The following is a 16,691-nucleotide window of genomic DNA, read 5'->3' as shown; positions in this document are numbered from 1 at the left end:
TTCCTTACATTGGTGATCAGTGAGAAGAATGTTCCTTACATTGGTGATCAGTGGGAAGAATGTTCCTTACATTGGTGATCAGTGAGAAGAATGTTCCTTACATTGGTGATCAGTGGGAAGAATGTTCCTTACATTGGTGATCAGTGAGAAGAATGTTCCTTACATTGGTGATCAGTGAGAAGAATGTCCCTTACATTGGTGATCAGTGGGAAGAATGTTCCTTACATTGGTGATCAGTGAGAAGAATGTTCCTTACATTGGTGATCAGTGGGAAGAATGTCCCTTACATTGGTGATCAGTGGGAAGAATGTTCCTTACATTGGTGATCAGAGGGAAGAATGTTCCTTACATTGGTGATCGGTGGGAAGAATGTTCCTTACATTGGTGATCAGTGGGAAGAATGTTCCTTACATTGGTGATCAGTGAGAAGAATGTTCCTTACATTGGTGATCAGTGGGAAGAATGTTCCTTACATTGGTGATCAGAGGGAAGAATGTTCCTTACATTGGTGATCAGAGGGAAGAATGTTCCTTACATTGGTGATCAGTGGGAAGAATGTTCCTTACATTGGTGATCAGTGGGAAGAATGTTCCTTACATTGGTGATCAGTGGGAAGAATGTTCCTTACATTGGTGATCAGTGAGAAGAATGTTCCTTACATTGGTGGTCAGTGGGAAGAATGTTCCTTACATTGGTGATCAGTGAGAAGAATGTTCCTTACATTGGTGATCAGTGAGAAGAATGTTCCTTACATTGGTGATCAGTGGGAAGAATGTTCCTTACATTGGTGATCAGTGGGAAGAATGTTCCTTACATTGGTGATCAGTGAGAAGAATGTTCCTTACATTGGTGATCAGTGAGAAGAATGTTCCTTACATTGGTGATCAGTGAGAAGAATGTTCCTTACATTGGTGATCAGTGAGAAGAATGTTCCTTACATTGGTGATCAGTGGGAAGAATGTTCCTTACATTGGTGATCAGTGAGAAGAATGTTCCTTACATTGGTGATCAGTGGGAAGAATGTTCCTTACATTGGTGATCAGTGAGAAGAATGTTCCTTACATTGGTGATCAGTGGGAAGAATGTTCCTTAGGGACCCCTAAAAACCTCTGGGAGGTCCCCTGGTTGAGGAAAGCGGTTTTAGATGCCTCCACATCTGGAGACGTTTATGGAGTTTGTCCATGGAGGAGCTCTGACCTTCTCTGTCTCTTCTGCAGGTGGACAAGTGGAACAGATATGACCAGAAGCTGGTGGAAGCGGTGGAGAAAGGAGATGCGAAGAAGGTCTCTTCTATCCTATCCAAGAGGCCGATCAGGGCCACCAAGAATGGCCCAGGCGGGCAATCAGCGTAAGTCAACTTCTTTGGCTGGTGGGTTAGCTTGACATTGGATCAATGGATGATCGAAGGTCATCAGTGGCCTTAGACCATCCACTGATCCAATGGCCTTAGACCAGTGATGGTGAACCTTGGCACCCCAGATGTTTTGGAACTACATTTCCCATGATGCACCACTACACTGTAGAGTGCCAGAGCATCATGGGAAATGTAGTTCCAAAACATCTGGGGTGCCAAGGTTCGCCATCACTGCCTTAGACCATCCACTGATCCAATGGCCTTAGACCATCCACTGATCCAATGGCCTTAGACCATCCACTGATCCAATGGCCTTAGACCATAGTCTAAAGGCTGGTCTAAGGCCATTCCCACATCACAATCTGAGGTTACAAGCTCCCATAGACGTTCCAGACTAATGTTTGGGTTCACCAAAACGATCCATTAAATTTTAAGTCCAATGGGTTGGACAATCGCACTGCATAGTTGTTGATGGATCTAAAAAAGGAGATTGCACAATTACAGTGGAGTGGCCGTCTTAAAACAGATTGTACAATCAGATTGTAATGTATGTGGTGGTTCAGAACGTGCAGTTAAAAAGGTCTTCAAGGCCTTTCAATGAACAGGTTGCTGACGTGCAATCCAGCTGCAGCTCATAAACCCGGAAGATTCGGTTATACCCAGAAAAAAATATTTATATATTTTCCAGGAAGTGATAAGTATCTTTTTTTTCCGTGGTACATTCATGCTTCTGTCCTCCGCCTCGGTGCATCTCCATGGTAACCGCTTTCACACGGAGCAGAACAGTGACCATTTTAGCCTCAACCTCAACCACGCGGTATCTAAAATTACACCATCTGCTCAGTCATGGAGAGCAATGAGTCAGGGTGGGAGAAGAGCTATCAAGGCAAAGTTGCAAAAAAAAAAAAATTCAGTAGCAAAATATGGGGCTTGTGTTTCTGCAAAGGAAAAAGTTGACATCAGGCTTGCAGCGAGTTTTTTTTTTTTTTTTTTTTTTTTTAAGCTGATGGGAAGGTGGGAGACAAGAGTAGAGTCCTGGGAGGAAAGGAGCACCAGATGGGCATCTCAGGCGGAACAGAGCTTGGGATAGGTGTAAGAGGACAGGCAAAACTCAGGATTGGCTTTGTGGTAGGGTAGAAGCAGAGAATTGAGCAGCCAGAGGGAAAGAGCTCGGGGTGGGCGCCGCCAGAGGGAAAGAGCTCGGGGTGGGCGCCGCCAGAGGGAAAGAGCTCATGGTGGGCGCCACCAGAGGGAAAGAGCTCATGGTGGGCGCCACCAGAGGGAAAGAGCTCGGGGTGGGCGCCGCCAGAGGGAAAGAGCTCGGGGTGGGCGCCACCAGAGGGAAAGAGCTTGGGATTTGGGGCCACCAGAGGGAAAGAGCTCGGGATTTGGGGCCACCAGAGGGAAAGAGCTCGGGATTTGGGGCCACCAGAGGGAAAGAGCTCAGGATTTGGGGCCACCAGAGGGAAAGAGCTCAGGATTTGGGGCCACCAGAGGGAAAGAGCTCAGGATTTGGGGCCACCAGAGGGAAAGAGCTCAGGATTTGGGGCCACCAGAGGGAAAGAGCTCAGGATTTGGGGCCATCAGAGGGAAAGAGCTCAGGATTTGGGGCCGCCAGAGGGAAAGAGCTCAGGATTTGGGGCCGCCAGAGGGAAAGAGCTCAGGATTTGGGGCCGCCAGAGGGAAAGAGCTCAGGATTTGGGGCCGCCAGAGGGAAAGAGCTCAGGATGGGTGCCACCAGAGGGAAAGAGCTCAGGATGGGTGCCACCAGAGGGAAAGAGCTCAGAATGGGTGCCACCAGAGGGAAAGAGCTCAGGATGGGCGCCACCAGAGGGAAAGAGCTCAGGATGGGCGCCACCAGAGGGAAAGAGCTCAGGATGGGCGCCACCAGAGGGAAAGAGCTCAGGATGGGCGCCACCAGAGGGAAAGAGCTCAGGATGGGCGCCACCAGAGTGAAAGAGCTCAGGATGGGCGCCACCAGAGTGAAAGAGCTCAGGATGGGCGCCACCAGAGGGAAAGAGCTCAGGATGGGCGCCACCAGAGGGAAAGAGCTCAGGATGGGCGCCACCAGAGGGAAAGAGCTCAGGATGGGCACCTCTGGAAGGTAGAGAGCTTAGGGTGAGCACGACCAACAGAACAGAGCTCAGAATGGGTGCAACCAGATGGATCGAGGCCATGATGGGCTCCAACAGATGGGCCTCACTGGAAGGACGGAGTTTAAGGTGAGTACGACCAGTGGGACAGAGCACAGAATAGGAGCCACCAGATGGAGAGAGCTCAGGATGGAAGCCACCAGATAGACAAGTCAAGATGGACTCCACCAGAGGAACAAAGCTCAGGATAGGCATCACCAAAAGGACAAATTGGGGCAGAACTCAAGAGAAGCGTCACTAGAGGAAAAAAAATAAAATAAAAAGAGCTCAGGTGGGGTGCCAGTGCCACCAGAGGGCCAGAGCTCAGGTACAGTGCCACCAGAGGGCCAGAGCTCAGGTACAGTGCCACCAGAGGGCCAGAGCTCAGGTACAGTGCCACCAGAGGGCCAGAGCTCAGGTACAGTGCCACCAGAGGGCCAGAGCTCAGGTACAGTGCCACCAGAGGGCCAGCAGATTTGGCTGGCGAGGAGAGATGATCAAGGCTCAACAGATTTGGTGGGGTAGGAGGGTAACCAAAAGTTTTATAATAACACAACTCTGCATTCGGGGACTCCACAGAAACATTTAATGCTCCTAATGTTTTTTTTTTTTTCATTCCCACCCTAACCGCCTTCTAATTTCATTCCCGCAGTTTCCATGTCGCGGCCGCCAAGGGTTTCACCGAGTGCATGAACGTCATTATATCCCACAAAGTAGAGATCAACGCCAAAACAGACGATGGTAAGGGTCGCGATTGTGACAGGGAAGGGCCACATTTAGGTTGGGCTTTCACATTCAACGCTCAAGAGCCCCACAAGCACTCGCAACCCCCCCCCCCCCCCAACTGATAGCCGGGATACGTTCGAGGTGGGGTCTGCCATGGGAGAATTAATTTAGAGGTTGAATTCCTAGATTTTGAACCAGAACGCCATAGCTAAACATGCAAAATCATGATTGTTACCCCCCCCGGGCGATGTTATATGGTTTGGCCCAAAGCCTGTAATTGCCCCATTTCTGGACAGCTTGGCCCGCATAGAAATATGATCAATGATAAAAGCGTACAATAAACAACAAAAAACAAGAAGAATTTCATGTATTCATAGGATGGATATCAGATTTTTTATTTTAATTTTTTGTTCTAGTGGCCCTTTTAAGTTTATAATTTAAAAAACAATAAAAAATAAAAACTTTATTGTCTAACAAATTAATCTCCATGATACCATTTCCTGTGCGTTCTGCAGGCTGCACCGCGCTACACCTGGCCGCAAGCAACTGTCACCCGGAATGTGTGAAGCTGCTCTTGCAGGTAAGCTGCTATTGTCATTAAGGTGGGGGGGGGGCAGAGGGTTGGGGGGCGGAGCATGGAGGGTCACTTGTGGCAGTTCTCCGCTTCTTCAGTTCCATAGCTCATGCCCGGTGATGCCCTCACCATAGCCATGGAACAGAAGAGCTTAGCAACTTCACCATCTAATTCCATTAAAAACTTTTTTTTTTTTTGTATTGAGCTTACACACCAGCTGAAAGTTGAAATGGGACTTGCAGTGGGAGTGTTTGCTTATCAAAATGATTGTTGGCGGGAGGGGGGGGGTTAAAAGAGGGAGGGAGCTCAGGGTGGGCGTCACCAGTAATCAAAGTGGGCGAGTCTACAGGACTGCATGCCTGAGTGTTGTTGGTCCCCTTTGTAGGACCAACCCTACTAATAAGTCACTCCCGACTTCAACCCTAAGGCTAGTTTTTACGTAAACGTGCGTTTTTTTTTTTGCACTAAACGCCTAGAGCAGCCCATTGAAACGTGCCAAAAGTAGCTCCCATGTACTTTTTAAAAAGGCATGGGCGCTCAACCGGTGGCCCTCCGGCTATTGCAGAACTACAAGTCCCACCATGCCTCTGCCTTGGGCATGAAACACGGCAACTAGGAATGCAAAGCGTAACCGCCTTAAAAGCGATGAGCTTCACGCGCCTTAGTTCCCGTGCTTGGGGTGTCATTAACGATTAAAAGGCATCGAAAGCCCGATGTGCGTTTTCCGCGCGCTCATGAAGCCCTCGGGTGTGAAATGCCGCCATGTGGTGGAAATTAGGGGCCCGTAACTTGTTAATGCTCAGTCATTACGACGCTCCTTAACATACGGATGGAAACAAAATAGGAAAAAAAAGCTGCGCCAAAAAACCCATACGCGTTTCGTCATACGTGACGTTTTCAATGGGGTACGTTGTGTTACGGCAGCCCATGTGCCTCTAATGTGTCTAAAGACGCCTTTTTATTTTGGTAGTGCAACGCACCTTGCTGCATGTAGTAGCAGGAGGGGCAGAACGCCAGATAAGCAGCACTAGAGAAAAGAGATATCAGGTGGGGTGTAACCAGAGGACCAGAGCTCCGGTGGGGTGCCACCAAAGGTCCAGAGCTCCAGTGGGGTGCCACCAGAGGGTCCAGAGCTCCGGTGGGGTGCCACCAGAGGGTCCAGAGCTCCGGTGGGGTGCCACCAGAGGGTCCAGAGCTCCGGTGGGGTGCCACCAGAGGGTCCAGAGCTCCGGTGGGGTGCCACCAGAGGGTCCAGAGCTCCGGTGGGGTGCCACCAGAGGGTCCAGAGCTCAGGTGAGGTGTAACCAGAGGTCCAGAGCTCAGGTGAGGTGTAACCAGAGGACCAGAGCTCCGGTGGGGTGCCACCAGAGGTCCAGACCTCAGGTGAGGTGCAACCAGAGGTCCAGAGCTCCGGTGAGGTGTAACCAGAGGACCAGAGCTCCGGTGGGGTGTAACCAGAGGACTAGAGCTCAGGTGGGGTGTAACCAGAGGACCAGAGCTCAGGTGGGGTGTAACCAGAGGACCAGAGCTCCGGTGAGGTGTAACCAGAGGACCAGAGCTCCGGTGGGGTGTAACCAGAGGACTAGAGCTCAGGTGAGGTGTAACCAGAGGTCCAGAGCTCCGGTGAGGTGTAACCAGAGGACCAGAGCTCAGGTGGGGTGTAACCAGAGGACCAGAGCTCCGGTGGGGTGTAACCAGAGGACCAGAGCTCAGGTGGGGTGCAACCAGAGGTCCAGAGCTCAGGTGGGGTGCAACCAGAGGTCCAGAGCTCAGGTGGAGTGCCACCAGGGGACCAGCAGATTTGGTGGGTGAGGAGAGATAACCCCAAGGCTCAACAGATTTGGTGGGGGAGGAGGGCGCCCTACGACACAGATGCGCCTCCTTAGTGTGTTGGGGAGTAAAAGGAATGCAAAGCAAAGCGGGAGTGTAATGTGCCCTAAAAGATCCAGCAATAAATCAGAGAGGGGCCCCAGATTTTGCCGATCTAATATCTCCTTTGTCATTGCAGAACGGCGCTCATGAAGACTCCATAGACTTTCACAGTCGGACGCCATTACACTGCGCCGGTGAGTATCGCATCATCAGAAAAATAAATAAATAAAAAAAGTCCGATCAGCCATTACACACAATGCAGAGAATCCTCCTCCATAGCCAGAGGGAGCGATGACCCCCACCACCCCCAAAACCCCCGCATTGTCTGAGCGCAGTGCGATCTTCCACATTTTAATTACGATTGGCCGCTTATCGGGAAAGTGATCATTGGCAGGAATTTTGCACCGACAGGTCAAAATTTTAATCAGGTTCTTCATAGAAATAGAACAAAGTATCGAAATTCGGCTTGAAGTGTATCTAAACCCAACAATGTAAAACGCCGCCGCTTGCTGCACCTTAGAGTGGGGGGTTCACATCTATAGGTATCGGCAAAGCGTGCAAAATCACGCTCAGAAACGCGTTGCCACCTAAGGGACCAGGCCTATATTTTTCAAACTTGTTTACAAATTAAAATAACTTTTTTTTTTGTTAGAAAATTACTTAGAACCCCCAAACATTATATATTTTTTCAGACACCCTAGAGAATAAAATGGCAGTCGTCACAATACTTTAGGTCACACCGTATTTGCGCAGCGGTCTTACAAAAACGCAATTTTACATTTTTTTTAAAAATAAAAATAGACTTTTTTTAATAATAATAATAAAAAAAATAAAAATAATAAGAAAAAACAAAAAGTTAGCCCAATTTTTTTTTTTATATTGTGAAAGATAATTGATACTCAGCATGTCACGCTTCAAAATTGCGCCCGCTCGTGGAATGGCGACGAACTTTGACACTAAAAAAAAAAATCTCCATAGGCCACGTTTTAAAAATGTGTACGGGTTACCAGTTTTGAGTTACAGAGGAGCTCTTGGGCTAGAATTTTTTTCTCTCACTCTAACGCACGCGGCAATACCTCACGTGTCTGTGGTTTGAACACCGTTTATATATGCGGGCGCTATTTACGTATGCGTTCGCTTCTGCGCGTGAGCGCGGCGGGAAAGGGCTCTTTAAAACAATTTTTTTTTCTTATTTATTTTATTTTTTAACACTGTCCTTTAAAAAAATAAAAATAAATAAATAAAAAGTTTAAGAAAATACCGGGGTCGTGGCAGCTAGCGACTTCAGTACAACCAGCCCGCCCACGTGCTGATTAAAATTTGGTCGTTTCCTTCGAATTTCGCAGCATCTATGGCAGGCTTAAGAAGACAATGAGTTTCCTGAGCCCCCCCCCCCCCCCGTCTCTGTAAATAAATGTGTTGCTGGCAGGAGAATATAAAACTTTTTTTATATATAAAAATAATAAATTAAAAAAACATAAAAATATATATTTTTATTTATACTACTATTATTTGCTACATACAATTATTTCTATTACTACTATTATTTGATATATATATATAAAATATTATTATTATTTGATATATATATAAAATATTATTATTATTTGATATATATATAAAATATTATTATTATTTGATATATATATAAAATATTATTATTATTTGATATATATATAAAATATTATTATTTGATATATATATATATATAAAATATTATTATTATTTGAGATATATATATATATACATATAATCTCTATCAAATTGTTATTTCTTGTCTCCCTCAGCCTCCTCTGGCTGCGTCTCCAGCATTCTGCTCCTGTGCGACTCGGAGGACACCATCCTGGACGCCGCCGATGATGTGAGTACACCCCGGATTTCAGGCACGACCTGTATAAATATTAGAGAGAGCTCCGCCTCATTTCCTGGCTAGAGGACATTCAACATTATCTAGCGCTTTCCTCCCCCAGCCCGACTGTTCCTGGCCCCGCCCCTTTCATCAGGTTGTGGACGGGGGGGGGGGGGGGGGGGCGAAGAGGACGTGCCCCAGGCTTAGCGCAACGGACTGACTGTCCCTGGCCCCGCCCCTTTTCTCCGATTGTGGACAGGGGGGGCAGAAGAGGCACGTGCCCCAGGCTTGGCGCAACGGACTGACCATCTCTTGCCCCGCCCCTTTCATTAATTGGATTTCAGTTCTGTCAACCATGGAGGCTCAGCGTCACATGTGGGCATTTCCAAGGCCCGACTAGGAATGGCCACTCTTCCAGGCGTTTCTACCACCCATCAAGGCATTTATGATATTTGCATAACCCCTCCCACTGCTTGCATCAGAGCTGAGGGCTCTTGGGAGGAGCACTGGGGCCCGGGTGCTGTGATGTTATCAGTAAGCAATGTACAGACCCCCCCGCTGGCCCCTTCCACCAGACATGATCTGCTTGCATTGCATAGAGAAGCACAGAGGTTGTTTAAGCCGCACCGTGCCCCCTTGGAAATTCCTATAAAATCCCAGCAAATTTTCCTGTTCATACAGATCCAGTGCCGCCATCTGTTCCCGGTCCTCTCACCGTCACTTTCACATATTGTTTCTGCAACACGCACAGGAAATTCCACCAGACTTCTTATCGGCAATGTCGCCAATATCCCACGCTCAGAGGGGTGGAGTGGGGGGGGGGGGGCATTCAAAGAGAAATAAACTGGGAGGCCAGCATTGAACATCTGCAGGAGGGGGCAGAATGTGGCCCCCAGAAAATTAAGGAGTTTATATGGATAAAGTTCACACAGAGCTGAGAGCAAAAGGGGGCAACATGTCACTGTGTCAGGGGGCAATGTGTATGAAAATGATCCGGCCTCTTAAAGAGAACCTGTCTTATAAATTATTAAAAATTATTTAAATTGTGCAGGCTTACTTAAAAAATATACATATAATTTATTTTTATAATTATATTTTTTTTAAATATTTATTTATTTTACACCTACACAAATATAAAAAAAAAAAGAGAAAATTATAATATATATATATATAAAATATATATATATATATATATTTTTTTTTTTTTTATAAACATATTGCCGCTCTATGAATCCAAAAACACATGATTCTCCACCCCCTCAAAAAGAAAGCTATTAATATTATTAAAATAACAATACACAATAAAAACAAAAATAATACATTTATAAAAAAAATACCCTTATTATTAAATAAATAAAACATAATTAAAATATATATATATATATATATTTTTTTTTTTTTTTTACTTTTTTATTATGTATTATTATTTTAATAATAAGGGCAATACAATGGTTTTAAATTGTATGGATTCACACCTCAAAAAAAAAAAAAAAAAAAAAAAGCAAATGGAGCGTGTTTTCAGGAAAGTTTCTCATTGGGCTTGCCTGAAAAAAAAAAAAAAGGGTTTTCATAATAAAAGTCTATGGGGAAAGAGAAAGAAAGAAAGAAAGAAAGAAAGAAAGAAAGAAAGAAAGAAAGAAAGAAAGAAAGAAAGAAAGAAAGAAAGAAAGAAAGAAAGAAAGAAAGAAAGAAAGAAAGAAAGAAAGAAAGAAAGAAAGAAAGAAAGAAAGAAAGAAAGAAAGAAAGAAAGAAAGAAAGAAAGAAAGAAAGAAAGAAAGAAAGAAAGAAAGAAAGAAAGAAAGAAAAAGGGAAAAGGGAAAAAGAAAGAAAGAAAGAAAGAAAGAAAGAAAGAAAGAAAGAAAGAAAGATAAAAAAGGGAAAAGGGAGAAAGAAAGAAAGAAAAAGAAAGAAAGAAAAAGAGAGAGAGAAAGAAAGAAAGAAAAAGAAAGAAAGAAAAAGAGAGAGAGAAAGAAAGAAAGAAAGAAAAAGAGAGAGAGAGAAAGAAAGAAAGAGAGAAAGAAAGCGAAAGGGAGAAAGAAAGAGAGAGAGAGAGAGAGAGAGAGAGAAAGAGAGAAAGAAAGCGAAAGAGAGAAAGAGAGAGAGAGAGAGAGAGAGAGAGAGAGAAAGAGAGAAAGAGAGAGAGAAAGAGAGAAAGAGAGAAAGAAAGCGAAAGAGAGAAAGAGAGAGAGAGAGAGAGAGAGAAAGAAAAAAAAAAAAGGGAAAAAGAAACATAAAAAAGGGAAAAGGGAAAAAAAGAGAGAAAGAAAGAAAGAGAAAGGGAAAGAAAAGGGAAAGAAAATGGAAAAAGAAAGAAAGGTAAAAGGGAAAAAGAAAGAAAGAAGGAAAGAAGGAAAGAAAGAGGAAAAGAAAGAAAGAAAGAAAGAAAGAAAGAAAGAAAGAGGAAAAGAAAAAAAGGGGAAAGGGAAAAAGAAAGAAAGACAAATCACATACACGCACAGAAGTCCTTGATCCCATAGAAGCTTAAATGTGCTCAGATTTTCAATCTGCATCTTTCATAAAAACAATCCCCTAGTGATCCCGCCATGGAGGACCTCGTTCAGTCACTTCCTGTTACAGGGTGACAATGCTCTGCCCCAATCTCCCTCTTGTGCTCCTGCATCGTCACCCTGTCACACAGACCTTCAATGGAGACTACAAGTGGCCATTTCACTACAGGCACTTCCTGTTGTAGTGTATGCAAAACAATAGTGTAGCGCTTTAAATAAATTACATAGGTTTAAAAAAATACTGATGCGTTTTGTCCAATGGGACGTAATCAAGGGGTCGATATAGGGGGGTCTATAACTTCCTGTGCCAGGATGCGGTCATCCAGTACCCGGGGCAAAGATGCCAAACTGCCCCCCGCCGTTCATTATGTGCAAGCTTAGGGGATCCTGTCAGCCTTGTAACAGAAAGAAAGGCGCCTCTATTTCTACTGTAAATTATTTCGCTGGGGGCAGCCGCCCCTCCCGCCCATCCCTTGTCCCGGCCCTGGTGACAACACTCTGTCCCCCCGTCTCCCTCCTGTGCTCCTGCATTGTCACCGTGTCACATTGACTTATAATAAAATAGACACTACAAGTGGCAATGGACCAAAATGTCCAAAAGGTTAGAAAGTAGTGCCCGGGCTTTATATGTAAATTTAGCGCTATTTTTATTCTTTTTTTTTTATTACAGGATGGACGGACGCCACTTATGATCGCCGCACATCGCAACCATCCGACCGTCTGCTCGCTGCTGCTCGACCGCCAAGCTCAGGTGGACCTGTGGGACCGCGACAAGAAGTGAGTGAAACATTATACTGCTCCGTAACTAAAAATGGCCGGTCCTGACCCCTCCCCTCCCCCCCTTCGTTATTCTGCCATGTCTGACACTCGTTTTTGCTTTTGTGCGGCAGGACGGCGCTTATTCTGGCCTGCGAGAAAGGCAACATCCAGGCGGCGGAGACCCTCATCACCAAGGGAGCGGACCCCCAGCTGAAGGATAACAAATTCTGCGACGCGCTCTCCTACGCCAGCAGGGCGCGGGATGAGGCGCTCAAGAAACTGATCCAGTCCGCCCTGGACAGGAGGAAAAATGGTGAGGACCCTCCCCCCCACCCCCTTTCTATCATCTGAGATTAGGTGAAGAATGGTGGGAGACCCCCAACTTAGAGTTGGAAGGTACCCCCAAGTTCACATTCTGATCATGGAAGGGGGGGTGGGTAAATTTAATTAAGGGTCGCTAATGAACACCCCCATCTATGGATGACAATTATCCTAGGCGGGTGGGTCGGGTGGGCATGAAATATCTATACGCATGTTGAACTTCAAGGAAATGTTAACACGTTCCTCATTATTTTCTCTTGCAGCACAACTGTCGCGGATTCAAGATGACCAAACTTCACCCAGGGTATGTGGCACTGAAGACACAGGGGCGCACATGGATGCACAGGAACACATGGGAGGGAAAAGGGGCACAGCGAACACGTGGCGACACCGGGGTGCATTGGAGGCACAGGGATGCACAGAAACACACTGAAGACACTGGGGTACACTGATGTCAAAGGGGCGCACTGGAGACACAGGTGGTGCACAGGGAGCACTTGGAGGCAAAGGGGTACACAGGAACACACAGGAGACCAAGGGGCACACCGCAAACACTTGGAGGCACAGGGGCGCATAGAAACACATTTAAGACACAGGGGTACACTGGAGTCAAAGGGGAGCACATGGAGGGCTCAGAGGCACAAGGATGCATGGGAACATACTGGAGACACCAGGGCACAGCAAACACTTGCAGGCACAGGGGCACACTGGAGACACGGACACACTGGAGGCACTTGGAGACACAGGGGCGCATTGGAGGCACAGGGATGCACAGAAACACACTGAAGACACAGGGGTACACTGGAGACACAGGTGGCGCACAGTAGCTTGGAGGGAAAGGGGTCACAGGAATACACAGCAAATGCTTGGAGGCACAGGGGCGCATAGAAACACATTTAAGACACAGGGGTACACTGGAGTCAAAGGGGCACACATAGAGGGCACGGAGGCACAGGGATGCATGGGAACACACTGGGGCACAGCAAACCCTTGGAGGCACACTGGAGACATAGGGACACACTGGAGGCACTTGGAGACACAGAAACACATGGGAGACGAAGGGGCACAGCAAACGTTTGGAGGCACCTGGAAGCACAGGGATGCACAGAAACACACTGAAGACACAGGGGTACACTGAAGACAAAGGGGCATACTGGAGACACAGGTGGTGCACAGGGAGCGCTTGGAGGAAAAGGGATGCACAGGAACACACGGGAGACAAAAGGGGCACACCGCAAACACTTGGAGGCACAAGGGCGCATTTGGAAGCACTGGGATGCACAGAGACACACTGAAGACACAGCTACACTGGCATTAAAGGGGCGCACAGGGAGTGCTTAGAGGCACAAGGGACACACTGGGGAAAAAAAAGGGTTCAAACGTGACCATGGGATATGGAGGCATGCAGAGAGGCAGAAGTACAGCAACACTGGCATGAAGGGCACAGATAACCAATTGCCAGGCACTAATCAGGAGAGCCGTCTGGCTGAACTGTTTCGAGAATAACTGTGGTGCCGAGAATCTGGGTGAAACCCGGAGGTGCTGGTGGCCACATGTCAAAAGGGGGGCCGGGGGTTGAATCCCAGGAGAGGGGAGTGTTGCACCTGTGACAACTGTAGAACTTTGGATTTCCCATCACTTTCTTTCCTTTCTCAGTGATAATGGTCACCAGGAATAGGGAGGGTGGCCCTCCTCAGCAAAGATAAGGCCTTAACAGGGATTCTAACCCTTTCACAAATACCAGGTTTAGTGTAAATAATCTTTAATTTGTTAGCTTTTGTAGACTCTAATTTATATCTAACCCAAATAATGCAAATAAATAGCCAATCTTCTGAGAGTTTAGCCATTTGCTACAGATTCATGACCACAAGAGATTGTTGAGAACTCCACGACGGCCAATGGGCCACTTTACATATTTTCTTGGCCAACATGTAAAATAAAGCCAATGTTGTACAGAATTTACAAATACGTGTTTATTTTCAGGCCGCTTCCCCAAACTCAAAACACGAGCAAGAACTGGTCAACATATGGAAGAAAAGATTTCACGAAGAGCAAAAGCGAGGTGTGTGGATACAAGGAGAACTGATGATGAAGACCCAAGAAATCGAGAGGATAACAGAGGAACAGAGGATAGAAAATAACAGAATTCGAGAACTAGCTGAGAGTTTGGAGGGTCTTTTGGACAGACCACCTGAGAACCTTGGTGCCATGGCTGGAGTTCCCACCTCGGACACCTGTGGTCTGTTGACTGGAGTTCTGGAACGAGTTAGGACTTTGAAAGACCAGATAAACGAGAAGCATCTTCTAGACCAGAGGGTCAAAATCCTCACTTCCAAAGCTGCGGAGGCCGAAAAGACGAAATACCAACACCAAGAGGAAACGAGGCTTCTCCAAAGTGAAGTTGCTGCGGCAAAGGAGAAGGAAGAGAGTGCGAGAAAGAAAGTGATGGAGCTGGAAGGCCACTTGGAGAACATGAGGGAGGCGTTGTCACAATTCGAGAAGCGCAAGCGAATACAAAGTACGGTAGTAGAAGATCTGCAGGAACAGATCTCGGAGGTGACCAAAGAAAAAGAAGAGCTTCTGGCGCGGTTACAAAAACTGCAAAGCCAAGAGGAAAATGGCGGCAGTGGTCACCAAAAGAGATCTGACAATGGCCAGGCATTGACTGAAATGTCCACCTTGAACGAGTTCCTTACGAAGCTGAAAAGCAACTGTGTTAACGTTGAAGTAATGCAAAACAACGAAGTATCGAAGAGGTGCTCGGGTTACGTGCCAAAGGACATTCTGGAAAAAAACGCTGAAGACTGGAAAACCACCGTGGCATCCATAGAGAATTATATAGGGAGATTACAACAGAACGTAAAGTCATTGCAAAAAGCCGACTCTGATCTTCTAAATGGTACTACAAATGGGAAAACCAAAGGGAACGGGTCAATCAACGCTTTAGAACACTACCGTCCAATAGAAACCAACGTGCCTTGTTTACAAGAAGACTTAACCTACTATCCAAAAAACAGTATAGCACAACTCAACAGAGGACCATCCCTTTACGATCCCCAAAGCAGTGACCACGCAAGGAATATAGACTTATTAAAACAAACTATTAGAGGCTTAGAGGCCGAATTGTTCTCTCTTAAGGCAACCAACGCCGACTTTCTCTCCAAAACGAACCAAATCATTCAGGAAAAGCAAAACCTCGAAGAAGGACTCCTCGCCCTGCAGGAGAGCATGCAGTCCGAGTTTGTCATGAGGCAAGAAACCGAACTTCGGTGTAAGGATTACAAGCACCAAATCGGAGTCTTATCCGATGAACTGCAGGCGGAGCAAGACAAACTCAAAAAGCTAAACGCGCGACTGGAGGCTCAGCAAGGCGAAATGGCCATGCTGAGAGACAGCTTTCCTCCAGAGGTCCTTCAGGTGGAGAACAACCGCAGCGTCCAGATGTTCAGCTCGGACATCTTAGAAGAGCTCTACTGGAACGTTGGGACCCTGGTCAGGAAATATAACGAGGCTTTGCAGCGGGTGGCCACTTTACAGAAGGAGAACCTCAAGCTTCTGGATGACCAAGTTCAGACCATAGCCATGACGGAGCACAAAAACATTCTCAATGAAATGAAAAACGACTTGCACGCCAAGGTCAAGGAGATAGAGGATGTAAAACAAAGGCTGTTCCAAGCCACGGGTAGCGTGGTGGAGCTCAAGAATCAACTTGAACTCCAAACCTCTAACTCCGTCTCAAAAGTAGAAGTGGAAAGCCGCATGGAGGACCTGGAAAGTGTAGTCATGGCTTTGAAGGAGGAGAACGAGGCCTGCAAGGTGGCGCTGGAGGGCAAATGCGAGGAAGTGATCGTCTTAAAACAACAGCTGGAACAGGAGGCCGAAGAAAGCCAAGCTTTGCGACAAAAGGAAGTCAACCTGCTGCAGGAGTTTGAACGGACCAGGGACCATCTGGAGGCCCAACTTCGAGCGTTGCGAGAGGAAGTCCAGGTCCTAAACAAGGAATATAACAAAACCACAGAGGAGGCCAACCGGTGTAAAGACCAGCTGGCATCTGAACAGGAAAGAGGGGTGGCCCTACAGGGAAAAGTTCGGGAACTGGAGAGAGAGGCTGAAAATCTGAAGATGAAGGTCCAAAAGTACGAGGAAGAAAAGTGCCAAGTCAGTCAAAAGTACGACCTACTGTCTAGAGTGTCCCAGGAAAAACAACAGAAGGTAAGTGGACGAGGCAGCTGGGTTAGTTACACTGATCCTCAATGTTTCTTAAGTCGGAAAGATGTTTTTTTCATTTTAGATTGGGGAACAATTAGACTTAAAGTGAGGAATGTTTAGAACCCTTGTTGTGTCGCTGCCATCCCGGGTTCTGTAATAGGGACACAGACAGTAAATTTAATTAGCATGGTGATGGGAAAAAGGGGAAGGAGGGGGGGGTGAACCAGGAAAAGTAAACTATCAGCAGATTAAACTTCAACTTTCATTCACTTCTAAACAAGGCATTTCCTTCTCTTAGATGGAGGCGTCTGCTAAGGAGTCCAAGTCCTTGTCGAAGGAGATTGAACAGCTGCAGAGACGATGCACCGAACTGGTGGGCCAGATGGAG

The 16,691-nt window shown here is 46.5% G+C and overlaps 1 protein-coding gene across 2 annotated transcripts in view; it reads left to right on the top strand.

Moving 5' to 3' along the window:
• Nucleotides 1-16,691, top strand: part of ANKRD35 (ankyrin repeat domain 35) — a gene marked incomplete at its 3' end in the record, with an annotated part of 81,960 nt that extends 65,269 nt beyond the window's left edge. For both annotated transcript variants that reach the window (XM_077463969.1, XM_077463970.1), the window contains 10 exon segments: nt 1,218-1,348; nt 4,139-4,227; nt 4,728-4,792; nt 6,795-6,852; nt 8,446-8,519; nt 11,685-11,791; nt 11,905-12,086; nt 12,358-12,398; nt 14,078-16,306; nt 16,602-16,691. In XM_077463969.1, coding sequence (XP_077320095.1) covers nt 1,218-1,348; nt 4,139-4,227; nt 4,728-4,792; nt 6,795-6,852; nt 8,446-8,519; nt 11,685-11,791; nt 11,905-12,086; nt 12,358-12,398; nt 14,078-16,306; nt 16,602-16,691 — 3,066 coding nt within the window.

This window comes from Lithobates pipiens, unplaced genomic scaffold (assembly GCF_037356315.1).
Source record: "Lithobates pipiens isolate NorthernLeopardFrog02 unplaced genomic scaffold, aLitPip1_a1.2 Scaffold_30, whole genome shotgun sequence".
Classification (NCBI taxonomy): Eukaryota; Metazoa; Chordata; class Amphibia; order Anura; family Ranidae; genus Lithobates; species Lithobates pipiens.
The sequence above is the reverse complement of the archived record's forward strand: the minus strand, read 5'-3'. Positions and strand labels throughout refer to the sequence as shown.